The sequence below is a fragment of the Eschrichtius robustus genome, chromosome 15 (assembly GCF_028021215.1).
Source record: "Eschrichtius robustus isolate mEscRob2 chromosome 15, mEscRob2.pri, whole genome shotgun sequence".
In the NCBI taxonomy this organism is placed as follows: Eukaryota; Metazoa; Chordata; class Mammalia; order Artiodactyla; family Eschrichtiidae; genus Eschrichtius; species Eschrichtius robustus.
Genome location: NC_090838.1, coordinates 39,356,177 through 39,383,511, shown reverse-complemented (window position 1 = coordinate 39,383,511; position 27,335 = coordinate 39,356,177). Strand labels below are relative to the sequence as shown.

Genomic DNA, 27,335 nt, shown 5'->3' with positions numbered 1-27,335 from the left:
GAGGCGGCTGAATACTTAAAGATATTAAAACATGCATCACCAAAGGTTTATCAGGAACTTGACTGGCAAGGAAAGCACCGGTTCTTTTACAGAGGGCTAAAAATAAACTGGTCTCGGGTATCTTTGCATCCATGCTCCTGGGAGCACCAGAGCAGACTGATGTTTCTGGAGAGAGCAGCAGAGAGGTACGAAGTGCCTCCTCCAGGACCTGGAAGTCAGGAGCCAGGGGCACAGGGGGAGAGGGGCTGGAAACACAGCTCCCTGAAGATGAGACCAAGGGCTAGAAGTTGACATCAACCAGTAAAACCAACCACCAGGCCGGTGGACAAGGCTCCAAGTGCCCAGTCTCCAAATGGGACAGGGGAACAGGATACTTAGAGCCCCACGGGGTTGCTTCACTGGGTCAGAGTGGGCTCTGGAGCAGACACTGTGCTGGCCTGGCCAGTTCCCAGTTCCTGAGCTCAGGAGCGCTTCAGCGCCTCAAGTGTCAAATGGGGCCACCGGCACCCTCCTCATCAGATGCAGGGCTCGCCCAGGCCAGTGGGGGTACGGCAGCACCCTCGTCAGCCAGGCTGCCTGTCACCTGACCGCGAGCAAATGGGGGCTCTGTGGACTCCTCTCTAACAGTCTGGAGCCCAGCCCGGGTCCCTGCTGGCTTGTCTGCAGTTCCCGAGTGGCCCAGCGTCCACGCTCACCCGATCAAAGCCACCGAGAGGTCCTGCTTCACACAGAGCACCAGCCTGAGGGGCACACGTGAAAGCAGAGACTCTGAGGGGCCTGGGCGACAGGAGCTCTTGCTCGTTTCTGAAAGGCAACTGGCTGGGTGGGTTGCCCGGCCTCACTCCCCGGACAGACCAGTGTCCTCTCAGCACCAACAGCTCAGCTTGGAGAAGGAAGGTGGGTCGGCCCGGAGAGCCATGTAGGTCGAAGGTGGTTGGCGGAGAGCAGGCCCCCGTCAGCCCCCAGAGGCCGAGCCTGCCGGTGGCGTCCACAGGGTCGGAGGAAAGCTTTGGGTCACACAGAAACAGCTCCACACGCCAATCACTCTACTCCTCCAGACCCCTGGGGAAAGCTCAACAGAAGGTGAGGACACAAGCAAATGTTTATTGTGGTCACCTGTCAACTTCTCAGGAGACGGACATATTGTAGGAAGAGTGAGGGCAGAGAATAACCCCTTCCTGTGGGCCCACCATGGGCCAGGGGCTTTACCACATTAGCTGACTTAATCCTTACTAGGCCCCTCTGAGGTGGAGTATGAAGGTGCTGACATAGCAGACAAGGAAATAGAGGCTCAGAGAGGTCAAGTCACTTGCAAAGGGTCACACAGCTGATAAAGGCAGTGGGGCCAGGAGAAGATCAGCAGCCCCCGGAGACCTGGGTGTTAGAATTGTGAGGACTCACCTGGCGGACGAGGGCCAGCTGCAGGGAGACATAGAGGATGACCTGGGGGTCACCGGGCGCCAGCTGCTGGGCTCTGTATGGGGCAAGGGAGCAGCAAGTCAGCCATCAAGGTCGACAACCAGTGTGTGACGTGGGTCTCCAGCATGCCCGCCCTGTGCTGGGTGCTGCAGGGCCAAATGTTGGAGATTCTGCCTGGGCCCGCTTTGGAGGCTGCCCCGCGGGAGACGATGGCTGGGGCAGAAAGCCCACGGGCAGCCCAAGGCAGGGGCAGTGGGTGCCGAGAGGGCTGGCTCTGGCTGAGGTGGGGGCCGTCTGGGAGGACAGGACTGGTGGGTGGGGGAAGCCCCTCTCCTCCGGGCAGCTGTTGACCCGGCTGTGGCCTGGTACAGAGCCTGGAGTCTGCCCTCTCCGCCGCGGGACAGAAGGGAACAGTTCCCGGAGGACGTGGGGCTGGGATGGCCTCTCTGCGCAAGAAGCACTGGGAATGAAGAGCCAGCGGGGGAGGGAAGGAGATGTCCCCTGATCCTGGGAGTTCAGAGGGGGTTTGCCAGGATGGGCCTCTCCTTCCTCCCTGGGCTTGAGAACAGCTTGCCCCAGAGGGGAGCTCCCAGGACGCTGGCATAAGGAGTCCAGGGCAGGCCCCTACCCAGCAGCCGCCATCCGTGCTCTGAGGGAGCAAGACATGTGGGGCTCATGGGGAAGAGCCCTGAGATGGGCCAGAGGAAGGAAGGGGAGGGATGCTCAGGTGGGTCCCCAGGCTGTGGAGGAGAGGGGGCTCAGCCAGGATGGGCCTGGGGATGGAGGAAGGGCTGCCGCTGGGGGAGGGGCTTCTCTGCCTCCCCCTCCCTCCCCTTCCTCCCTCCCTCCTGGACTCTGGGCTCCCAGGAAATCTGTGAGGACTTGGGGTAGGGGTCCTCACAGCCCTCAGGTTGCAGAGGGGCTGGCAGGAGGCAAACACTCTTTCTGAGTCCCTGCTATACTTGTAGGTCACTGTGCAAGGTGCTTTCCTGCTATAGCTCACGTCCCCTGAGCTCAGCAGGACGGGAGCCGAGCCTGGGGGGAGCTCTACTCGTGTGGAAGGGCTCAACCCGCCCACCCAACCCCAAAGGCCTGTCCCTGCTTCCTGTGTGAGCTCTCAGAGCCTCGGTTTGCTGGTCAACACCATGGGGACAGAAACCTTTGCTCTGTCTACACCAGAGGGTCTCCTGAGAGAACATGAGAACGAGCCACCTCGAGCCAACGCAGCCATTCGGGCCTCCCTCACCTCTCCAGCGTCTCCAGTGCTTTCCGGTGCAATTCATCTTGCTTGGATTTCAGAGTCGCTGCAGGAGACAGGATGGAGACGAAGCCATGAGGGGCTGCTGGAGCGGGGCCGACCCAGCTCTGTCCCACCCAGGGCACAGAGCTCTGCAGGGAGAGGCCCCACCGGGACCCCATCTGGCAAATGCTCGCACTCAAGCAGCTCCGGAATGCTGCCACCCTCTGCTCTGGTTACTGGGGGAAGGGGTGCAGGTGTCGTCCTGGTCCTAGCCTCCTGGCATGATTCTTGACACAACAGATCCTTGTACTCCTTTGCCTTCCTTGCCACCTGGGCCACAGTGACCCTTCCAAAGGCCCAAGCCTCTAGGGAAAAGTTACCACCTCTGTCCTGGTCACATGCCTCCCTGGGCTTCCTTACTGATGAGGCTTCTTCTTTTCTAACCATTTCAACAAACTTCAAGTGGACGATTCCGTGGCATTAAGTACATTCGCCATGTCGTGCCACCATCACCACCATCCGTCTCCAGATCTTTCTTATCGTCCCTAACAGACTGTCTGTACCCACTGAACACTAACTTCCCTCCCACGAGGCCACCGGAAACCTCTATTATACTTTCCCCATGAGGCTTCTCGATTTAACCCAAACCGGGCACCTTTCTGGTAAATTAAATCATCTTTAAATGCAGTAGCACAGGCATTCGAAGCCTTAGCAGCACACTGAACCCCTGGGAAGCTTTAAAATGACTTGTCAGGCTCCAACCAGACCAGGTCAAGATGCTGCTGGCATGGATGGATGTCAGGAGTCCCCAGCTTATAAAGCAGCCCTGCTTCTAGAGGATTAAAGGCACGTGGAGGGTCTCTGGACTCTGACTGAGGGACTGATGACTCCCTCACTTGACCAGTGTGTAGGGACCCCAGGGTTCCTTATCAGAGCCTCACCGATACCTTGAAGAGACAGTGACTACCGTCACTCAAGAACAAGGAGCCGGCACGGCACCAGGATCTCACCCCTCTTCCTCCCCTCGTGGTGCAAGTGTCAGCTGTTCTTACCTCTCGTTGTGCGGGGCCTCTGAAGCCTGCTCCCAGGGGCTGGCATTCAGGCGGTGTGGGTTGGGACTGATTAGTATTCTGGGTTTGGTCTGGGTGGGGGCCTATCACTCCCTTTCCCTCAGGCTGCAAGGATACAGAAGTAGGTGGCTGCCGATCCCTGGGGGAACCCACGGCTGAGCCGGCGGGGTTCGGGACAGAACGCCAGACTCCAGGCGGCAAACCCACGCACCAAGCACAAGTATTCAGTAAACGCCTGCTGTGGACCCAGCTCTATGCCATGCACTGGGGGTATTTAAAAGACCCCAGAAGATGACAGCGGTGCTGACGGTTAAGGTGAACCAGAAAGAAGACACTGTGCGGTCAAGGGCTGGTGGCGCATCACAGACGGCAAGCGCCACAGGCGTTCCAGGGGCAGAGGTCAGCGTGGGCTGTGCCGGGGGGCCATAAGGAGGCCTGAGTCACCCCGAACAGTGGCTCCTAGGCCCCAGCACTCACCGTCGGTGGCCTGCAGGCTGTAGGTGAGACCCAGTGCCAGGTAGCCCTTGGAGAGGAACTCCCCGGCTTCCTCTCCGAGCTGGATCACCATCATGGCGAAGCACTGCGCCTCCTTCAGCTGCAAAGAGGAGAGGCGCAGGTCACCGAGGAGGACCGCCATTCATAGTCGCCAGCCCGGGACCCTCAGAACTGCAATTCCTCGCGCCCGACCACAAAGGCCGGGCGCCTTCCCGAGGCCACACAGTCATTGAACGGAAGGAGAGCTGTTTCTTCCACAAGCAACAACCTGGACCTTTTCCCCCACCCAGACGCCTTGTGCTCAAGATCACGGGACGCCACCTCTCACAGGGAAAGCTTCCCTTGCTCCAAGGATCCAGCTCCCCGACAGCTGCTCTGCTGAGAGCCTGGACCCAGGAGCAGGCCAGTCTGTGCCAGCTCCTTTCCTCACTCTGCCCGTGTCTGTCCCTGCCCTGCTCGGCAGAGAGAGGGAAGCCGGGAGTCGGGGGAAGGCAGGGCTCGGGGACTGGGCCTCTGGGACACCACAAACCCTGCAGAGCGGGCAGGCCACCACGCTGGCTCCGGCTGTGGCCTTGCTCCCTGACACCGGGAGCTCTAACTTTTCAGGGGAAAAAGGCCTGGGGTTGTTTTTGTCCTGAGAGCAGGAGGGACTGTTCCAGTTGGAAAGGGACCAACTGGCGCAGGTCACGTGTGCACACATCACACACAACATGTGACACGGAGAGAGGGGCACACAGGCAGCCCTCTGGGGCACCCACGGCAGGCAGGCCTGTTGGGAGGCAGGGAACAGCTGGGGGCCTCAGCTGTGCCCACTCAGGGCCCACAGGCCTCCCAGAGGTCTCCTCCCTCCTACCCACCCAGGAATGTCATCTGCCCGTGTGCCTGCTGTGGCAGTGTCACCAAGAACAACTGGTACCGCCCCCAACCAAGGGGCTGAATGATTCATACCCACAGCCCCACTGCCGCCCAGGTGTCAGGGCCCCCTTGTGTGGAACGTCTCCCCTCCCCCATCCGGAGGGGCCCACAAAGTGAAGCTGGGTTCTGGCACCCCAGCCAGTGAGCCCGCACTCTGCTCCCGTCCCTGCTCAGGCCACCCCACCCAGCAGGAGAGGGACAGCTCTGTGTATCTTGTGGCCTCACCACTGGCCACAGCTGGGGGCACTGGTGGACTCTCCCTCCTTGGAGTATGAGAGGACCCTGAGATAGAGGCCATTAGCCGTGGGGAGGCGAGTTGGGCTGAGTTCACCATTTGGGCACAGCCATGGTGAGCTATGTGCAGGAAAAAGGCTGATGGAGCAGAGAACCCACTGATCAGAGGGGATAAAAAACCTCAAACTACAAGAGAGGCAGAGCAGGTGAGGTGACAGCCCAGAGAGAGATGGTGGGAGGGGGGCTGAATCCCAGCAGCCTGGCCACCATCCCTGACAAATGCCGACAATGGCAGCTCTCTAGCCCCCTTGTGGTAGAGCTCAAGCTGCCGGCCTGGGTAGTGGGCCACCTCCAGGTTGGTGGGCTGGTCACCGAAAGGACATGGGAGCCTGGGGAGCTGGGCCTGTAACACCATCAGGCCTGAGGTCTTGGGCTTCGGGGGAGGCAGCAGCTCAGTAAACCCCACAGCTACCTGCTGCCCAGTGTCGGCTGGCCCGGTGGACCCAAGTCTGTAGATGCGGAGATCTGTCCCCCGGAGCACGTGGCCCAGCAGGACTCAGGAGAGCTGCGGGGCCCTGAAGTCAGAGCCAGACTGAGCGAAAAGCACAGGACAAGCCCCGCGACACGGGCTCGGCCCGACAGACATGGGGCCTTGAGCAAGTCACTTCATTTCTGTGTCCCAAAGGGCCTTATCTGCAAAATGGGGAGCTGGACCCCCTCCCCCAATGTAACTACTCCTCCCTACAAACCTCCACTGAGGCTTCTGCAGCACCAGGCTCTATGCTGGGCCTGGCTGGGGAGGCCCAATGACACGGGGGCAGGATGCCCGGATGAGCACGCATGGAATCCCTAAGGAGGGAGAGACCCCACAGGACAAGGTGGCTCTTAATTAAGGCTCCACTGTATGGTGTTGGCCTGGGGCCATGGGGGCTCCAAGAGCAGGCAAGCTCCTGGCTGGGGTTGTCCAAGGAAGCCTCGTGGCAGAGGGCGGGCAGGAGGCACCAAGGGAAGGGTAAGTGAGCGACAGCATCTTGCCTCCCTGTTAATATCCCTACTGCTGGTGCGCCTGGTCTCCCACACTGTCTTTAGGCATCATTATGCCCCATTCAAACAGGAGCGAGCTTTTTTATAAACCACCAAGTACGAATTACAAATAGAATTCAGAAACCTCCTGCACTCCATGTGCATACACTCTTCTCACGGCCATGTCCTTCTCCTCAGCAAATGCCAGCTTCTGTCTCCTGCAACCCATGTAGACAGGGTGCCAGGAACAAAGCTCAGCAATTATTGGCAAACAGGGAAAAGTTACTCTGCAATTTATATATATCATATTCTGGATTAATAAAGCTCACCATCCTTTAGCTTTACAAAGTGACAACGTACATCCTTAGCTTGTCCAACTTGTGGTCCACTCTGACCCCAGGTTAGTAGCTGTCCTTGGCCAGTACTTGCCAGGCTTGCCCACATAGTTTAAAATGGTCTTTAAGTGTGGTGTCAGCATCTGTCTCAAATCAAACCCACAAGGCTTCAATGTACCATTTTCTTACATGGCCGACACCATTTTGATTTCTCTTACCTACCACAAAAGAGTTTTTTGCATGTGGAGTCATGTGATTATGAACGAAAAGAAGTATTATCAATTCTATTAAATATGATAATATACCATATGATAACATACAGTATTAATATTTATACATGGGTGCTCTAGCTAGCAAAAGGGAAAAACGTCGCATTAAAAATCAACAAAAAACCCCAGTATGTATGTATTTCGAATATAAAATATATATTAAAAAATATATACATAATGCACAATTCCCATTCATCTAAGACAGGAGTGGGAATCCTAAAGCCCTTGAAAATATGGCTTTGCCACCTTTGTTCTGAAGTATGATAATCCCACCTAAATCCAGAGTCAGCACCATGCCCATGGGTAAATTTTCCATGCAGAGAGCAGGACGGCCTAGCAGCTTAGAACACAAGCTCTGGGGCCAGGCTTCCTGGGCTCAAATCCTGGCATGGTTATTTACTGTGTGACCTTGGGCAAGTCACTTCACTTTGCTGTGCCTCAGTTCCCTCTTCTGTAAAATGAGGATAACGGGCGTGTGTCTCACAGGGTTGCAGGAAGGACTGAATGAGATAAAGACACAATGAATGCTCAGAACAGTGCTTGAATAAACATAAACCACTATTATTATTATTGGTTGTGATTTTAGATCTATAGTTAATCTTCCAGAGTTTTTTTTAAGTCTCAGCCTAGTACACGTGGCGAGTGCCATCTGAATAGAGTCCCTGTCCCCTAAGGCTACATGAGCTCACTGACAAATTAGGAAGTGGCATCAAAGACCCTCCTGGAATCCAGAGAGGGGGCACCACTGTCTGCCTTTTGTCTCTGGCCTGACCCTTCATCTCAGATGAGCAACTCTACACAAGGACAGCGGGGTCTCCCTGTGCAGTCAGCTGTGCCAGGTCGGTCAACCTCTCTGTCCCGTGGTCTGGGACACACATACGTGTAAGCACCCACCCACCCTGTCACAATACTCACCTCTACTGGGGGTAATACACTCAGATATTTTCTATGCTATTCCCTGATTGTCTATTTCTTTTTTGAAAAAGTTCTATTTCACAATCCACTAATGGGTCTCAACCTACAATGTGAAAAGTAAATTGTTGATTGATCCACCCAGCGCCTGCCCATCTACAACCACCCAGCCGTCTAGTACCTCACCTGCCCTTTCCAATCTCCACATACTTCCTCCTGTGGCCTCCAAAGTTAACAGCTAATGGCTCTGGAGTTGTGCCGCTGCTTCTGCAAGATTTGCTCGGGTTACAGCACTGGGACCTCCTTGCTCATCAAGATACTTCTAGGGTGAGGGGTTCCCAAAGCTTTCAACCATTCTCCTCCTACACTGCTTTTTAATACCTCCTTTCCTGTGGAGGCCATGTAACTTTGTCACAAAACCCAGGTGGAGATCCTCTCCCTCTTCCTCCCTTGCAATTCTAGAGCGGTTGGGTGCCCACCTGGCGTGTCATAGCACGGCAGCCACTTGATGGAATGGGTGCCTTACAGCTGAGGTTCTGAGGCACAGCGTGCTTAGGGGACCTATCCAAGGTCACCTGGCTGGTAAGTGAGAGAACTGAATTTCCAACCCAGGTCTTCTGAGTCTACATGTGGATCTTTCTGAGCTGCCTGCTTCATGGCTGCCTTCTGTGGGTCTTCATTTTTCTCCTCTCTGTCCCTTTGGGAAAAGGATGCATCGAAGGATGTAACGTTTTGACCCTTTGCTTTTGCTTTCTGTAAGTACGGAAAGCGTTCCCATGCCTTTCCAAGTTCCTGCACCTCTCCAGTTCTCCTCGTTTGGTCCCCACACAGATAGGCTCCTGGCTCGTACGCTCTGCTCCTGCTCAGGCTGCCTGGTTCGTCTCGCAGTGGGCCAAAGAGCTCGTACCCCTGGGATCTTCACCTCTTCTTCCCTCCCTGGGAACCAGAGAAAGGTCATTTCTGAGCCCCCAGAGCTCTGCTTAAACAGCACCTCCAGTTTCTCCTTAGTTGCTTCCCATAGGATCCAGGACCTGTTGTCATCTGCTCTACTGAAAATGCACTTTTTTCCTCCTGGAAGGAACAGGTACTCTTCCTAATTTCCACAAGCTCGTGGCAGGAGAGCTGGCATTCTTTCTGGCCTCCTGAACACTTAATCCATCTTCCTGGCCCTCCCCATCCCTGAATCTCAAAAATGAAGGCAAAAACACAGAGGCGCATCCTTTCTGAGAGTCTGGTATTTTGAAGGGGCTGTCACAGGGATGGCTGCCATTTACCAGGTACCTCCCACATGCTAAATAAGCAGGGACACTGCTCAGCTCTGGCAGTCAGAGCCACCCTGTAATGTGACTGTTTCCAGGTTACTGATGAGGCACAGAGAGGGTAAATTACTCACCCAAAGTCACACAGCTAGGAATCTGAACCCTAACCTCTCAGCCTCCAAAGGCTGCACTCTTTCCACCATCCCATCCCACCCCCTTAGGGGAAGAGGCCGAGGGACAGCACCACAGACCTTTCCAAAGATGAGCATGGCCTGCTTTTCCATTCCACAACCTCCTCTCCTTCTGTGTGTGACACACATGCACACCCCCATCTCCTATCCTCCTAGAAAGGTTTTAACTTTTTTAATTAAATGAACTTGAACTGTGTTTAGAGGGATGTGAAAAAATATTTACAGCTCCCTTTTCTCCTGCCCCAAATAACTGACTGGAGACCCCAGCAAGACGCTGGCCATGCTGAGGCAGGAGGCTGCCCCACTGCTGTCACTGGGTCAGAGCCTGGGACGCCCTCCCCCACCGAGGCGAGCCTCAGGCTAAGCAGCGGGGCCAGTGCTCTCAACCCCAGGGCAGCCAGCATGGGCCCATGCAGGCACCTCTGCCCAGGCCCCTCCTCACCCACCCGCACCCAGGGGCAACCTTGATCTCAGACCCAGACCCAGTCTGGCGCATCCTACACTGGCTCTGGGCATAAGCACAGGACACGGGGACAGCTGGTGCTCCACCTCTGGGCACACGGCCACCTGGTCCGCTTTCACCCAGCACAACTCGTTTTTTCAGTGTCCCAGTTTCAGCCTCCCTTCCTGCAACCCGGGCCAAACTGTTTATCCCCAGATCTCGGGCCCCTGCTCATGGGGCTTGGCTGGGCAATGGCTGGGCCTGCTGGGGGCTGAGGTGAGCCAGGACAGCTGCGAAGGCAGGAGGCGGAGGTGGCATCAGTCGCCTTTCAGGCTCTGTGCCCCGTTATAAGCACCAGCACCCCTCTGCCCGCCTGTCAGACCCATTCTTCCTGCTCTCGGCCTTGAGGACAGAAAGTGCTGGGCTGCCCCTCTCCTGGCCTCCTAGGAGAACAGGCTGCCCCGGGCCACCTACAGCCTGCTCTCAGCCCAGCGCCAACCCAGGGAGCCAGGGAGAACCGTGAGCCAGATGTAGACTTCCCACACCTGTCCCTCGTGGACTGCTGAAGCAGGTGTCATTCTGTATTTCTGAACACCTACTATGTGCAGGGTTCTTTGTGGGAGAGAAGGGCTGAGGGTGTGAGAAACAGTAAGTGAAGAAGCTCCCCGTTTAGATAGAAAGGCAAGTACCAAACAAGGCAGAATTCCCCGACAAGTGACTGTGCTCATTGGCAAGTAGGATCCATCCAGTAAGCACTAGGCATTAACTCTGGGCCAGGGTTTCAAGAAAGAAGAGAGTGAGTTCCTGCCTTCAAGAAACACACATGCAACAAAAAGTGCAATGCCTTGTGCTAAGTGTCCAAGGCAGGTAGGGAGGTACAGAAGGTTTTGTTCCAGGGCAGGGAAGGCTGCTTGGAGCCCACCCCCAGCCCTCCAGCAGGACCATGCTCTAGCCTGTACCCGATTTAAACCCTGGCTCAAACCAGCCCCCAAACCCAAATAAACTTCTCCGCTGAGGTTAAACGACTCACCCTCCTCCCCAATTCTGATGTCGAGTCTGCATGTTTAAGTTTCCTTTTGGGCTTTTCTATTTATGTTGTCATTGATTACTTTGCTCCTAACTCATCTGTTTTCAATTTGCACTGATTGGATCCTAATTTTATTACCATGTAATCTGAATGCACATAATCACTGTAATTACGCTGCTGAGGGAAACAGCTCCTCTGCTGCGGGAAGACCTACATTTAGGGTTTCCCAGCAAGGGCGGCCATTGGCTGGGTGGACCCACAGCCAACTCAGAGCTGGCAGCCCTTGGGAGCACAGATGCCCTCCCCGCCCCACCCTTGGCGAGGCGGGTATTTGGGCTTCATCCCAGGGATGCACTTGAGGCCCCTCTCAGGAGCCCTGGGAACACACAGGGGTGTGAGCCACGGGTCAGCGAGCCCACCCTCTGCATCCTCCGGCTCACGCCACCACCCACTGCTGCAATGCACTCAGACTGGGTCCCCACTCTGCCGGCACCCACATCTCAACGGCACCCTACCCTCTAGGGTGTAAGATGCTAACAGTCTCCCTAAAAACACTTGGGGGATGAGTTTCCCCACTAATCATGCGGCTGAGGAAAGCAAGCTGTGATGGAAGGGCCCGCCACCGGCCCACCTCGGACCCCAGTCCATGGCCTCCTCCTCCTGGAAGCCTCCCTGACCTGTCCAGCCTCTCCATACTTTATGTCATTTACGCCACATATGAGGAACAGTGAAACTCTTACCCACCTCATCACGATGACTCTTCCAAATGCCTAGAGCCTATTATAGATCAGTCTTACAGAAAAACATCATAAAGCCTGGGGCCAAAAGCCATGCTTTTCCCTCCCCCAGCATCCACAGTCGTTTGGGGCCAAGGCAGGGCCATGTGTGCATATCATACATGGGAACCTGAGGACCAGGGAACAGAGGGAAAGGTGCTGCTTCCTCCCCCCTCCACCAATCGTGTGAGGGAGTCAGTCCCTGCAGCAGAGGGGGGATAAGGCCCGCTGGGCGGTGAGGCAGGGACCCCTCGGAGAGGGTCCTCAAGATACCCGGCGGAGTCTCCCTTCCCAGGACTGGAGGAGTTGGAGAGGCTGCTAATTCTGAAGTGCCTGCTGTAGGCACCTGGAGCCTGGCCCCTTTGCCTTGGAACAAGCTGGGCACCCGACAGCGAGGGTAGGCTGGGGTGTCACGACATCAGGAAGGGGAGGACCATGTATGGGAGAAGCTCCCCCTTTGGGAGACGCTGGGCCAATGAAGGAACTGCGCTTATTTAGCCTGAAGAGAGGAGGTGTGGGTGGGGCTGACAGCCAACACATGGGAGAGATGCTGCACTGTTCTATGTCACTCAAGAGGGTGGAAATAGGACCTCCCCTGACATCAGGAGGCTGATGTGGACCTGAGGAAGCCAGGAATGTAGGCAAGGGAGCTCCCAGTGAGAGGAGACTCCCGTGCAGAGCCCCGCCGCTAGACCCCCCAGGCTGGAAGCAGCAGCCCAGGGAGCCTGGCGGAGGGGAGCACCAAGGCGAGGCCTGGGGCTCTGGGTTCCTGGCCCAGGGCTCTTTGCTCACTCCCCCTGCTGACCTCCTCGAGCTAAAGTGCTGCTGGGCAGAGGGCACACGTTGAGCTCATCTTTAGTTCAGCCGCCTCAGCAGAGTGGTAAGCAGGCAGCTGAGCACAAGGCATGGACCAGGGGGCTGGAGCCCAAAGGAAGGAGGGGGCTGACAGAGAGGCCACCTTCCCATTGGCCCAGAGCTGGTTCTGACTCCAAATGGTAAGCTGGCCCAGGTAACTCCACGGTCCTGCCAACTGCCCCTGCTGCTGGGCAGGTGGGGGGCACCCCAACTTTTGACTCCACATTTGGCTCCCTGGAGACATTCAAGGCTGAACCACAAACCTGACACCATCCTGAGTTGGGGATGGAGGCTGGAGTTTTCTCAGAAGCCATTCTCCACCCCCCTCTCCCCTCCAGGCCTGTCCGCCTCGAAGCTCCCCATGCTCCCCCACCCCTTATACACACAGTGAGATGTGCACACGATCACCTGGAGCCCACCTGCCACCATCCTCCCACAGGAAGCCGCCAGGACCTGGGCCCTGACCCCGTAGCTCACTCACCCAGTGCAGGGACCCTATGCAGAGCTTGGCGGCCATCAGGGGCACCGTGGGGTCCGAGGGCCGCAGCTTCACGCACTCCCGCAGCAGCGACACGGCATAGGATGACTGCAGGAGAAAGGGTGGGCAACACGGTCACTCGCAGCCCTGGGCTGCGGCAGACAGGGTGCCTCATGCCCACAGTGGGGGCAGCTCCCAAACAGCCAGCCCTGGCTCTGCGCCCCGTTCCTCCCAAGGCAGGAAGATGCCCAGCGGGAGGAGCCCAGGCGGTGGCGGCAGGCAAGTTCCTCCCGGGTCTCAGTTTCCGCATCTGGAAAATGAAGGCTGTGACCCTTGTCCAGAAGTGATGTGATAAGAGCTAAGGTGACAACAGAGGGAAGCTCTTCAAAAGGAATCCAAATGTGAACCACAGAAATTTTAGAGGTAGAAGGAATTCTCTCAGACCCCTGAGTTCAACACCCTCAGTTTATAGGTGGCAAGATGAGGATAAACCCACATGGGGAATGGAGGCGGGACCAGTGGTGGGGAGTGGGGGGAGCATAAAGGCCGGCAGAGAAGAAGCAGGAGAGAAGCCATGGAGATGGGGTCACACTAGACGTGCTGAGGATGGCCAAGTGCGGAAGGTCTGCAAAACCCAGCCCACAGGCCAAATCTGGCCCTCTGCCTGCTTTTGTAAATAAAGTTTTATTGGAACTTGGCCACGTCCATTCATGTGGATATTGCCTATGGCTGCTTTCCTGATGCAAAGACAGAGTGGAGTAGTTCCCACAGAGACTGTGGCCCGCAAAGTCAAAAATGTTTACTCTCTGACGCTTTACAGAAAGTTTGCTGACCCCTGTTCTAACTGCTTTATAAATATGAAGTCATTTGCTTTTCACAGCTCTCCTATGAGGTAGGTTGCTATGTCCCTATTTACAGATGAGGAAACTGAAATGCAGAGAAGTTAAACAGCGTGTTTGAAGCCACACTGCCCCTAAGTGGCTGAGCTGGGGTTTGAGCAGTCTGGCTCTAAGCTTGTAACCACTGCCCTATGCTGCCTCTGTGATGACTACCTTGGCCAGAGAGGAGGCCTCTCTCTCCCTGCTCTACACACACACACACACACACACACACACACACACACACACACGGGGCAAGTGTGTGTTAGTACAATTCCCACAAGCTGGGCCCTTCAGTGGGCCAAGCTCCCCACTGTTAGTTAGCTCTCATCCTCCCCGGCCACTCCAGGCCCCGCTGGGGAAATGGGGGATCTAGAGGACTCTCCTGTCCACAGCACAGTGCGGAGACTGGCTGATGCAGACCTGGGGCCCCACTGGCCTGTGTCCACTCTGGACCCCTGCCTTTCTCTAGCTCCCTTTCCTTTCCCCCCTGAGAAAGGAGAGCTTTTCTCAGCCCCAAGCATGGGGCTGGGGCATGCGGGGTCACTGCACGGAGAGGGAAGAGGCCACGGCTCTTGCCTGTCAGGTGCCCACAGGAAGGCTTGGGGAGAGAGGACAAAGTCCCCACCACACTGCTGTCTCATGAAAGAAGAGGGTATGAGACCAAGAGGGTGTTAGCATATGACCAGCTGGGAGGCTGGGAGGCTGGGAGGCTGCGGGGGAGGGAGGCCAGTGAGGGGCTCTGCAAGAGCTGCCAGGCCATCCCCCTCTCCGGAGACCCTCTCCTCTGAAGGTCACTCCCAGCTCCCTCAGCACGGCCCCCTCTGCCCACACACTCCAGCAGGCCTGCCCCCTCCCTGGCTGCTGACCTCTGCATCCCTGAAGCACGGGCTTCTCTAACCCTGACCCTCCACGTCCCACCCCTACCCAGACCACAAGACACTGCTATTTAAGGAGCCATCTGAGGACTCCGCAGTCGGAGCTGCCGGCTCTTTTTTTCTTTTTTTGTCATTCTGGTTACCTAGCAACGCAGCCACTGTGATTGCCGAGGAGACCAAGAGGAGTGACCTAAATCATGCCACGGAACTCCTCCTCTCTTCCTGCTGGTGGAGGTGCCAGATATATTGATATCCGCTCCGCCTCACCTTCTGCACACAATCGCAGGTACAGAACCTTGATTCTCACCTTAGGCTCTTGGCACAGGCGAGGTCTGGCCACGCTTCCGAGGGCTGCCTGAGCCAACCTGACAGACTGATCTGGTGCGCAGGGTTCCTGAGGGGCGGGGGGCGGAGAGTGCGCTTCCAGAACAATCTCCTGCTGCACTGAATGCAGGGGTGGGTGTAACCCAGTCTGTGGGGTCTCACGCATGAGGAACTCACTGATCACCCCAACTTCCTGCCTGTAAGGCCATTCTTGTATGCACCTTGCTGGTCTGGGAAGGAGCCGGGCCAGGACACCAGCTCCCCGGATCTTGGGGTATGCCAGGCTGCGTCTGGACCTCTCTGAGCCTGGCTCTTCTCAGTAAGGAGGTTGAAGACCCTGTGACACCTTTTCCTGAGACTGGGGGGGCTCCCAGGAGCACCCACAGAAATTAAAGCTAACTTCTGAGCACAGTGCACTCTTCTGAGGAGGGGTCACCACTTTCCTCAGCATCTCAAAGGGGTCCATGACCCACAAAAGGGTGAGAACCTGGCCCTGGGCCTCTTGGACCATACTCACTATTACAAGACTAGAGGCTCTTTCTTTGTTCCCTGGAGGTGGGAAGAAGCTGTCGCAAGCCACTGCGAGCCGTCTGCCCAGGCTCCATATGAGCTCCAGCACCTCGCCACCCCGATGGCCTCACCCTATCTGTGTTCTGAACTCTGAGCCTCGACAAGACCCTGCAGAGTGCAGAGCCAGGGTACATCATGTCATATGACTTCAGGATGCTCGGGGAGGTGGCCAATGTGATGGGGGAAGGGGAAGAGGTTTGGGAAGACAAATGCCTGGCAAAGTAAGGGGGTTGCAGAGAAGGCTCCCACTTGATTCTCCGCTTCACCTCTCCGGGCCCTTCCCACCTGTCAGGCTGCAGCACCTGCCCTTCTTGCCCTTTCCTGCCAGGACCTGGCCACCCTCCATTCACGGAGGAGCTGCTGGCAAGGCCGGCAGGGCCCTCCTCAGAGATGGCTGCGGGGCTAAAAATGGCAGGTGGCGCAGACGGGGCGGGGCGGGCGGGCAGGGAGGAATCCCCTCAGCCCCACAAGTGGGCTCCGGGTGTTACAGCTCTTGGAACCATCTGTGAGCTCATGCCTCCTTACTTCCTGCCTTCGTAGCATCCTCGGCCCCAACACCCTCAGCGCCCAGCTCCGGAAAGGTTTTCCTTTCATGTCACTGCTGAGAATAGCAGCTTATGTAAGTGTGATTCTCATGGGAGGGAAAACCAGTGGGTGCTGGGGCAGGGCTTGGCGGGTGGAGAGCAAACGCAGCTCTGGAAACTGGAATAAGGTCAGCCCCGCGCTGAGCAGGGCTCCTCCTGACCACCCCCTGCCACGTCCTCCTCTCCTCGCAGCGCTCCCTCCACACTCCCTCAGGGGAGGGGGGGCCCCTGCTCCCTCCCAGGTGAGTTCCGGATGTCCTTTCCTGATGCCACACTCCCTCCTGGGCAGGAAGAGAGCTGCGGCCCAAATGGAACAACGTTCCCCTCGCCTGGAACCCATGTCCATGCCTGCCTCAGGCAGTCACATCAACCAACTCACAGGCGGAAATGCTACGATGCCCCAGGCGTGCACATATACTCAGAGAAAAGCATCCACATACACACCTGCCTACCTGGCACAGTCGTAACTCACAGGTAGGCACCAGATTCACACAGGGGTCTGTGTGTGACCCTTCATGCCCCTCATTCCCTGGAGATTAAAATCAGCTGCTGGACAATATTTCTGAATCACTGCCCTGCCCTCCACTCACCTCTGGGAGGGACTAGAGGAGAGCAGACCACCCTCCCCCGCCAAGGGTGAGTGTACAACCCCCAGCGCACCCTGGGTCTTACCTTCCCACAAGCCACCATGGAGAGGGCCACTTGGTACCAAAGGTGAAATTCTCCAAATGCAAACTTCATGGCTCGCTCCAGGCACTGGGGAGAGGGAGACGGTCAGTACTTCCCCTCCAGGGGTCCTCCCCACACCGGCCCACCCCATACCCTTCCAGGGGAATCTCTGCCCAAATCGCTTCCCGCAGGAGGTCGCCAGAGCTCGTACTTGGTTCCTGTAGGAAAACTCCAGGGGTAACCTGTCTCTGCCACTCGCATGCTGTGTGACCTTGTGCGAGTCTCTCACCCTCTCTGACCCTCGGTTCCCACCTCCATATCATGTGAACACCTCACAAGGGCGATGGTGAAAAGCAAATGAGATTTGTTAAAGGGCTTTCAAAATGTAAACATCCAATAAAAATAATAACAGCTGACAATTCTTCTCACTATTGTGCCTGGCACCATACTCAGCTTTCTACATGTTTTAACTCATTTACTCTTCCCAACAACCCAGTGAAGCGGGTTCTCTAATTACCCCCACTTCACGGATGAAGAAGCTGAAGCTTAGTAAATGACTTGCCACAGTCATAGGGCCAGTCAGTGGCAGACGTACGGACTCCAAAGCCCATGCATAAAACGCTGCCCAAGTGTACAGGCTTCCTTCTGCTCTTCTCTACGACCACCGAGAAAAACCGTCTGCTCCCTGGCCACTCTGATCCTGGGCCACTCCAAGTCAGGCGCTGCCTGTGAGATCTGACAGTCACCATCAGAAGTGGTTCCAGGTGACAGAGGCAGAAGCCAGCATTCGAGGCCAGGATTCACTGTGCGGCCATGGTCAGGCGGGTGGGGGACAGTGGTAAGGGGTACAGGACCACACAGCAGGTACTTTCAGAGCTTGGTGGCCTGGGTCCCCCCGTGCTGGCTCAACTGCACCCCCTGCACCATCCTGGGCAGAAACCCACCTCTCTGGGCCTCGCCTTCCTCACTGGTGAACTTGAGAGACCACTTATCCCCCCACGTTAAAGAAGGTATCTTCTGGAAGCACCTCGCACGGTGCCTCGGTGTGAGCAAGGGTTCAGCAGGAGTGACTGCCCCTCCTCTCGGGAGCCCTCCCAAACACATGCAAAGAGAATCTGCCACCAAGAGGGCCACCTGTACAAGGAGCCGAGGGCCCCCGAGCCACCCTTGATCCCAGCCTGGATCTGAAAGCTCAAAAATGTGCACAAGCCATTCGCACTGTGGGGAGGGGGCAGGAGAGAGCGGCAGCTCTGTGCTCCTGGTCCCCACATCCTGGAGAGGGACCACCCTCTGGGCCCAGCCCCTGGAGCGCTGCCCCGGCAGTGTTTGCCCAATGCAGTGGGCATGCTCTGTCTAGCCAGGGTGGGAGGAGGATCCAGGCTCCCGACCACACCCAGCTCAGAACCCTGTCAGGACAGGTAGTCACAAAACACCAGCATCACCTCTGGGGGAACCTGAGGGGTGGATAAGTTTCCTCTTGTGCTTCTCTATACAACACCATGCGTTCTTTCACAAGAAAAAACACATGAAAATATCTGTAAAACAAACAAACAAAAACCACCCTCTCGGCAGCCCTCTCGGCACTGGAAATAAGACAGTCCCCAGCTGGGTCTCCCAAGAACAGAGCTGTACCCCTTGGTGGAGGCAGGGGAGGGGGCAGCGGAGGAGGCGGTACCTCGGAGAGCATGACGTACTGGCCCCTCCTGCCCAGCGTGATGCTCAGGAGGTCGTAGATGGCCGCAGCGCTCCGCAGGCTCACTGCCCGGTCCTCCTGCTGCTCCGGTGCCCGGCTCAGCACCACATCCCGAGTAGCCTGTGGGGAGACACGGTTTAGGAAAGAGCAAGGACAGAAAATGAGCAGGTGCCTGTCCCCACAGGGCCCCTGCCTCTGAGGCTCAGTGACCGTCGCCCTTTCGCCGCTGACCCAGGCCACACTCCTAGAACCAGCCAGAGCCTTTCCCCACCCCCAAGACAGAGAGCAAACCCTCCACCCACAGCCCAGGCTGGGGTGAGACAGCAGTCCTGAGGGCCCATGCTCCTGATCTTCAGTGTTTTATTCTGCAAACAGTCAAATCTACAGAAAAGCCACAAGAATAGTACCGCAGCAGTAAACCCAATTGTTAACATTGACCACACTGGCTTTGTCTCTCTAATAATGATAATAGTAGTAGTAATAGTAGTCAGTTAAGGCAACTTGGCCCTTCACCCCTAAACAAAAGAGAACATTCTTTCTATAACCACAACAGAAATGCCAAATTCAGGAAGTGGAACACCGTTATTTCTATTCTCTAATACCAGCTCATATCCAGATTTCGCCTCCTGTCCCATGGATGGCCTTTCTGGTAGAGTCATCGTGCCAGGATCCAATCCAGGATTGTTGCCATGTCTCTCGTGCCTCCTTTCATGGGAAGAGTCCTGCAGCCCTTGCCTGGCTCCAGGATACTGGCATTATTGAGGATACAGGCCAGCTGTTCTGGGGGACAGCTCCTTGTGTATTTGTAACCATCCACTCACAGAAAGAGCTTCAGATAGTATCTGGAACTGACTAGATCAGGTGGGCGGCTCTGCAGCTTGACTCACAGGACAGGAGTTTGGGCTGTGGCCCCTCCGTGCCCTCTTCTCTTCCTCTGCAGGCCCCCCAAGTCCCTCTGATAAGGAACCCCATACTTCCTTCCCATCACCCCTGCGTCCAGCCCAGACCTATCCCTGACTCCTTCTGACTACGGAACTCTCCTCTCTGTCCCTCCTCAAAACCCGGGGTCTCTGTGCTTGGCATCTGGCACTCAGGAGTCCAGTAGCTCAGAGCTGCCTGGGCGGGGCGGGGTTTGCTGCTTAGGGAGGGGAGGGGCGAGGGAAAACGTGCTTTAGGAGTGGGCGATTCTGTACGATCTGAAGGGGGGAACTCTGTATCACCCCATCAGGGTGAAATCTCCCCATCAGGAACTGGGGACCCTCTTGTTCTGTGGCCTGTGGTCCCACCGTCTCTTGTACACTCACACCCTGGGGACAGCATTCAGGCTCGGGAGTAGATAAAGAGGAGTCATGGGGACCCCCCGCAGGGTGGGGACCAGGCTGGGGATGCCCTGGGCCCCCCATGTCACACACACACACTCTCTCTCTCTCTCTCTCTCTCTCTCTCTCTCTCTCTCTCTCTCTCTCTCTCTCTCCTCTCTCTCTCTCTCTCTCTCTCTCTCCTGTCTCTCTCTCTCTCTCTCTCTCTCTCTCTCTCTCTCTCTCTCTCTCTCTGAGGGCTGTGCCTGAGCTGACGCAAAGCTGGGGTCTGGCCAGATGCCCCCACTGGCTGCTCCCAGCATCCTCCCCTCTCCTGCCTCTTCTCCCCTCTGCCAAAGGGGTCTCTTCCCAGCGTCCCCCTCCATCTATAGAAGAGGCTGAACCTCCTTCCATGAGTTGGGACTCGCCCTCCTCTACTTCCCCACAAAGGACTGCAGATCCAAGAACTTGGCCTTTTTGACAGAATAAAAGGGACCTGCTGACTCTTAAAACCCAGATCCCCACTGGTCAGGTTCAAACAATGCGTCCACAGGTGGTCCTCACAACCTTCTTCCGGGCAGGACTACTATCCCCTCCTCCAGGTCAGGGGCTGAGGCTCCCAAGGGTGATGACTGCAGAGGCAGAAGCTCAACAGCCTTTGGACTGTAGGCTCTGGACGTGTCCTACCGTGCAGGCCTGAAGCGCATTCCCATAGAGGCTTCTAGAAGCCAAAATGCCTATAAGACCCAAGGACGTGACTCACCCAGGGGGGCATTTCAGTAAGGGAGGCCGGTGGCCAGGGGTCCTGATGACTGCCCCTCCAGGCACAATAGGCAAGGGCTGCCCACCGCCCCGATGGGCATGGACCTGCCCCAGGAGAGGGTGCCGGGGATGCCAGGATAGCCCCAGAAAGGCTGAGCACCAGTGCCAGCCTGGTAAACAAGAGCTGACGGTCAGGTGCCAAAGGGTTAAGGGAGAGGAATGGAGACGGAAAGTGCCAGAGAAATCCCCCTCCTTCCTGGCGATATCCACCCACACAGGCACCAACAGGAAGAGAGAAGAGATTCTAAGGAGAGCCATGGCAGGAACTGTTTCACTGAGGAGCACAAAACTCGCTCTGCACCTGGCTGTGGACCTCCCCACTCCTCCACCTCCAGCAGCGCCCCAGCTCTCGCCGCCCTGGGTGGGCCCCGCAGAGGCAGCCCCCACCAGGCAGCAATGGGGGTGGGATTGGGGGCAGGAGGTCAGGGAATGAGAGGATGGGAGACACAGTTCCTGCACTCAGGGAGGGGCTATGGAAACGGGACACAGCAGCAGTACACAACAAACACAGTGAGTGGATCTGACCTAGAACTCTGGTGGGAGAGAGAGGTCCTGATGGAAGGCTGCCTGCAGGGGTGGCCTTCCTGCAGGACACATCCAGGATCGGGGAGCCACCCATGCAGACTAGTCTCATGCAGGGGATGGTGAGCAGTGAGCTCTGGTCGGCCTATCCTCCAGGTGCAGCCCCTGCCAGACCCCAACTCCCAACTCCCCTCCTTTCTGTGGCTGCCATGAGACCCTGCCCACCTGGCCAGCTTCTCTCCGCTAGCTCCCAAGTCCTTCCCCGCAGCTCCCTCTCCTCACCAAGGCCCATCTTTGTTCCGTCTGTCAATGTGGATGCCTTCTGGCTCCTCAAACTCAATTCAAGGATCCCTTCCTTCTGCCACTGTCCCCGACTTATCTCAGCAGGCGAGGCTGGCCCCCCACCTCGTCCTCTCCCAACCCTGGGAACACACCCGGGCCCCCGCACAGCCCACTGGCTCATGGGTTCTCGGGGCAGGGATGCATCTCGCTCATCTCGAGCCTCCCAGCCCCAGCACAGGCCCGCACACAGCACTCTCAAGTGACATTAGAAAGAGAAGGATTTCTGGGCCTGGTGTGGAAACTTCCTCCTGTTGGCCTAGACCTTGACCTTTAAGAGAACAGTGTCTCTGAATGTGTGTGCCTGGTGGGAGGGAGGCATGGATTTCCAGCTCTGAGCAAGCATTAGGTCAGAAGGACAGGAACAGAAGAGGGGCTCACAGCAGCATCTCCTCTGCCTGGGGACCGCCCCCCAACACACAGACAGCGGGGAAGGCATCTTCTCGGGGGTCCTCAGGACTTGGCACTTGTGCCAAGAGGGAAGCGTGGGTCCCCAAAGGAAAGCCAAAAGCAGTTTGCCGAGTGGTTGCTATGGCTTTGGGGCAGGGCTGCAGTGAAATGCTCCAGTGCTTGCAGGGCAGCTGGGCAGCGTGTGTACGTAACCATGCAATAGGGTGGGGTGGGGAGAACTGGGGCAGAAAAAAAGGAAGCCTCGGGGGGCTGGCAACAGGGTAGGAATTCACGTGCAGCTCAGGGGCCAGAGCAGGCCTCAGTGCACAGGGCCTCAGACCCTCTGGGGGCTTCAAGTCCCCGCCCAGGGCACCCCAGGTGTCCCATTCCCTCCTCTGCTGCACTCACCTCCCTCAGGCCACACAATGCTCCCAGCTCCATCAGCAGCCTGCCTTGAACTAGTCCCAGTCACACTCTTTCCCTTCCACCATTTAAATGTCCTCACATGGAAATCCTCCAGATCAGATGCAGTGAGAGACATGAATTATGCAGAAACTAAATGGTCTTCTCACCACCATACTCCTTACTGGTTTTGGGATAATGGCAGGCTATTCTCCTGTTTTCCCCTGCAAAACCCCCAGGCCCCCCACCTCTGGGGGTGCCCTACTCTTATTTAATCCATGAATTTAATCCCAGGCAGGGCTCAGCAGCTGTCCCTGAGACAAGCTCCTAGCCTTGGACCCTCTGCTGTCCTGCCAGGGGCAGTCTCCCCAGACTAAGGGACGTTCACCCAAGGCCTCCAGCAGGTCAGAAGAGGAAAAGCCAAAGAAACGTGGTCCTCCCCACTCCCCCATCATCCAGTGTGACCCACTTGTGGTCTTTGGACACGTATCCATGAAGCAAATATGGGGCCTTAAGAAAACGCCCACAAGGGCAACGTCATTCCCCGAGGTGGGACAGCCCACGTGACACCCCAGGCAAGATGGTTCTTGCTCAAATAGCCATCCCTCATGTGTGTGCCATGCATTTTAGGAACTTAATTATCACTGCCATGATCTCACAGTAACCCCACGGAGGGGCAGGATGAAACTGCTGCTGTCCCCTTTGCAGGCAGGGAAACTGAGCCCCAGAGGGTGTACTAACGTGTGCGGGGTCTCCAGGAATTAAGGCTGAACCTCCGATAGCCAGTCCAGGATGGCTTCTGCTGCCCTGAGCACCTGCTGCCTCGTGGGCTCCTCTGCCAGCCCTGGACCCCACCCTCTGCTGGCTGCAGGGCCACAGACAGCACTGACCTTCACTTCGCCCAGCCCCGTTACTCTTCTGATCCTGGACACAAGCAGGGTAGAAGAAGGAAAGGGAACTAACTTGTAGAGCACTTTGTACGTGGTATCTCATAATGCTGACAACAACCATCTCCCGTTCTATTGTCCTATTTTACAGATGAGAAAACTGAGGCCCAGAGAGACCAGGGAGGCTCCTCAAGGCATACATATAGGGGGTTTAGGACCCAGATTAGAACCTAGACATTCTGACTTCACTCCTGGCTCTTCCCCTGCCTCCAGGAGATTCCAAGGAAGTGTCCACTAGCCCCTCCCATGCCATCAGAGGCCCTCAGATGTCTCTGCTTAGGGAAGCACCAAAGCGAAACACAGGCTGGACTTTCTCAGTCAGGCCTCAGGTGCTGCTTCTCTGCAGAGAACAAGCTCCTTGGACCACGTCACCCCTGTTCTCAGGGACAACCTCTCTGCTGGCCAAGGACCCAGCCTCAGGGCCCGCTGCTCACCTCCCTCAACAATCACCCCAGAAAGGAGTCTCCTGGTGGCATCAGTGCCTGGCCCCTGCCCCTCCTCCCTGGAGGATGCTGTCACGTTCTGCTCGTGCTGTCACCCCCACCGGCAGACACCATCACCACCGGCTCTCGAGCCGCCAGTCCACAGAGCCAAGAAATAACATGCTCTGTGCCGTGTCCCATCTACACAGCGACCCCAGCCAGGCCCCCGCCAGCCCACGCTCCTGCGCATCGGGCTCCTACAGCAGAAATCTTCCTGCCAACGAGGGCGTGAGGCTCTCCCACCTCCACTGCTCCAAGGGTTCTGAGCTGGCAGCATTAACAGACCCTTTCCGCTTGCAGCCTGCAGCACAGCAGGGCCTCGTGTCAGAGCAAACCAGGCGCCAGAAGCTGGAACAATCTGTGCTCATCTGCTGAGTCCCAAATGGAATCAAGCCCAAGAAGCGTTTTTGTTTTTTTTTTTTTTTAACTAAACAGTGTCCTCAAACCAATTTTTCTACCAACCAGACCTGAATCTAAATGTTTTCTAAAATTAATGACTCAGAAGCAGGTAGTCATCAGGATAAAACGAATACATGTTCAACACCCACAATGTACCAGCCACCTTCGTGCTCATTTTCTTACTTCATCCACCCAATTCCTGCAAGAGAGACCTTATTAGCCCCATTTTACAGAAAACTGAGGATCAGGGAGGTAAGAGACTTGCCCAGGCTACACAGGTTGTGAATGGCCAATTCAAGATTCAAATCGCTGGATGCCTGATGTTGGGCACGGATGGCAGTTATTTTGTTAACCTGCAGGATCCCAGGCCCCACGGGCTCACCCATCCCCCCACCCTCTCTCAGCCCAAGCCTCTGTGTCCTTTCAGCTCCCGAAAGCCTGACACCAGCAGCAGCTTCTCCCCCAGCTGAACGAAACAGGGGCTCGAGGATTCAGTTTGCTCTAACACATATTTTTATGCCTTAGATCAAGATTTGAGAAATGGCAGAGTCCTGTACCTCCTGGTTCCCCAACTGAGAAAATCAGGCTGATTTTGACACATGGTTCTTTCAAAAACTAGTCAGAAAGAGAAAAACAAATACCATATGCTAACACATATATATAGAATCTAAAAAAAAAAAAAAAAGTTTCTGAAGAACCTAGGGGCAGGACAGGACTAAAGACACAGATGTAGAGAATGGACTTGAGGACACGGGGAGGGGGAAGGGTAAGCTGGGACAACGTCAGAGAGGGGCATGGACATATATACACTACCAAATGTAAAACAGATAGCTAGTGGGAAGCAGCTGCATAGCACAGGGAGATCAGCTCGGTGCTTTGTGACCACCTAGAGGGGTGGGATAGGGAGTGTGGGAGGGAGACGCAAGAGGGAGGGCATATGGGGATGTATGTATACGTATAGCTGATTCACTTTGTTATACAGCAGAAACTAACACACCATTGTAGAGCAATTATATTCCAATAAAGATGTTTAAAAAAAAAAACTAGAATATGCATTTGAGGTTCAGCAGACTGAGATAATTCCTTCTGGTTTGGGGACGAGGATTTCCTCCGTGTCTCCAGACACATGTTCCACTGGGTAGGAGGACGCCTGGGACAAGCGCTGTGATTTAACTATTCTTCATTCTACCCCCAGTGCTGAGCACAGCCCAGCACACTGTCGCTGCTCAAACAAGACTGGATGGTGGAGAGATGAGCAGGTAGGTGGGTGGGTGGATGGGTAGGTGGATGGGCATTTTTAAGTGTCCTTTTGGTCCTGAAAACTCAAAACTGAGTCCAGAACACAAATCTCCTTTAGCCAGTTATAACTCATGTCCCTTGCGTTTCTCTGAAAGCATTAGTAAGGTTTCTATTTACCTCTTGAAAGACAAGGGCTGCCCTATTCATTCTGATCACACTCAGCCCCAAACAAAAACCATACTTCAGGTACCAACCCCACACCCAGACGCCATGCAGCCTACTCCTCTGAGTTCCAAACCGCAAAATAGGGGTGGACGTGCTCAGGAAACCTGCAAACACCCTTTCCTGGAGCAACTAGCTCTGGCGGCCCTGGAAGTGGAGAGCTGTGATGATTATGCCTCCTGGGCTGGTTGTGCTGCAATAGCTGTTACTGCCGCATAAAGAATTCTGCAGGGATTAGGAGAACCCAAGGAGCAGCCAAGGCAGCTGCTGCTTCTATAAGTTTCTCCCTATCATCTGTAGCCAAACCCAGCCAGCATTAAAGGGAGATGAGGAAAACCCTGCTGGTACATGGAGGCCAGGCTGAGCCTCAGGGGTCAGGTGAAGGGTCAGAGCAGGAGCCTGGCGCCCACATCTGATGGAGAATGTGACCTGCAGGAAAGGAGGGGGTAAAATAAGGGCAAGTGAGAAGTCAGAGGCGGTCTGGTCACTCTGAAAAACCGCACAGAGCCACAGTGGCCAGATCCAGATTCCAGGTGGAAAACCCTCAATAGATGAGACACCAAAGCTATGTCCATCGCCGACATCCTCCCCCAAATATCTGAAGCTTCTAGATGTGTGACAGGCTGGGTGTGAGCAGGAGGAAACCAGCCAGCCAGCCCTGGAAGAGTGCCTCCTCCCAGCTACAGCACACTCGGCATCTGAGCACTTCTGCTGCTGTGCAGGCCACAGGGAATTCCCACGACACCTGCCTGTCCAGCCGGCCTGGATCCCCCGAGTCGCCAGTGGAGGCCAGCCGGCCACATATCCTCTTGAAAGAGCTGCTTAGAGGGAAACCACCTTGGCTCCAAGTATGGGTCACCTTTTAGTAAAAGGCCATCCTCTACTTTGAGATATACGGGCAGCTTGAGGGTTTGGGGGGAATAACTTTAATGGAAAGGCATCTCAGCTCTGGTTCTGGGCACCCGGATCAAGCAATGGCCACAAAAAATACTTAGGGAGACAGAGCCCAGCCTCTATCCCTGCCAGGGAGAAAAATGCTGACCATTCTCACACAGACAGCCAAGGCCTTCCTTGTTTACAAAGCCCTCGCCAAGCTCTGTCGCACTTGATCCTCAAAGTTACCCCCTTGACCCTTTGACAGATGAGAAAACCAAGACTTAGAGCAGTCGGTGAATCACAGACGTGATTTGAATCATGGCTGCAAGGATTATTAGTATGAGACCTTGACCAAGACATGTACCTGTCTTGGACCTTACTTTTCTCATCTGCAAGATGGGAACATATTAGTATTAGACTGAATCATATGAAACTGTTATTTTTCAAACCGCTCAACACAATGCCTACCTAGATGAGATAATCAGCTTGGAATCTGGCAGAGAAAGGACCTAAGAAACGTTCCCATTTTCACCTTTTTACTTCCCACCTGCAGACAACACTGTAACCCTCAGCATAGGAAAGTGACAATAATGACCTGTGTTTCCCGAGACAGGTGAGTTCTGTGCAGTCACACCTGATGGTGTAGGTGCTGAGATGGCTGAGGTGTGTGAAGGGGGCAGGGAGAGGATACCGGTCTATGGCTGAGGTTCCATAATTAAAAACTGGGGTTCAGTCTGTGAGAAGTACACTGTTCTCCCATGAAAATCAGATCTGGCACTTGGTACCTCTACCTCCACATTGGGCTAACCAGCTAGATGTCCCCACCCAGCAGCAACCACCTAACCTCCATACAAGCACGCA

The 27,335-nt window shown here is 55.8% G+C and overlaps 1 protein-coding gene across 1 annotated transcript in view; it reads right to left on the bottom strand.

Annotated features, from left to right (window-relative positions):
* The window catches only part of TTC7A (tetratricopeptide repeat domain 7A), a 125,677-nt gene that overhangs the window by 40,834 nt on the left and 57,508 nt on the right, over positions 1 to 27,335 (bottom strand). Inside the window, exons 9-14 of the mRNA XM_068563873.1 lie at positions 18,519 to 18,656; positions 16,847 to 16,930; positions 12,944 to 13,048; positions 4,207 to 4,324; positions 2,666 to 2,723; positions 1,402 to 1,474 (exon numbers count right to left, since the gene is read on the bottom strand). Of these exons, the coding sequence (XP_068419974.1) occupies positions 1,402 to 1,474; positions 2,666 to 2,723; positions 4,207 to 4,324; positions 12,944 to 13,048; positions 16,847 to 16,930; positions 18,519 to 18,656 (576 nt within the window). The remainder of the gene's footprint in view (positions 1 to 1,401; positions 1,475 to 2,665; positions 2,724 to 4,206; positions 4,325 to 12,943; positions 13,049 to 16,846; positions 16,931 to 18,518; positions 18,657 to 27,335) is intronic.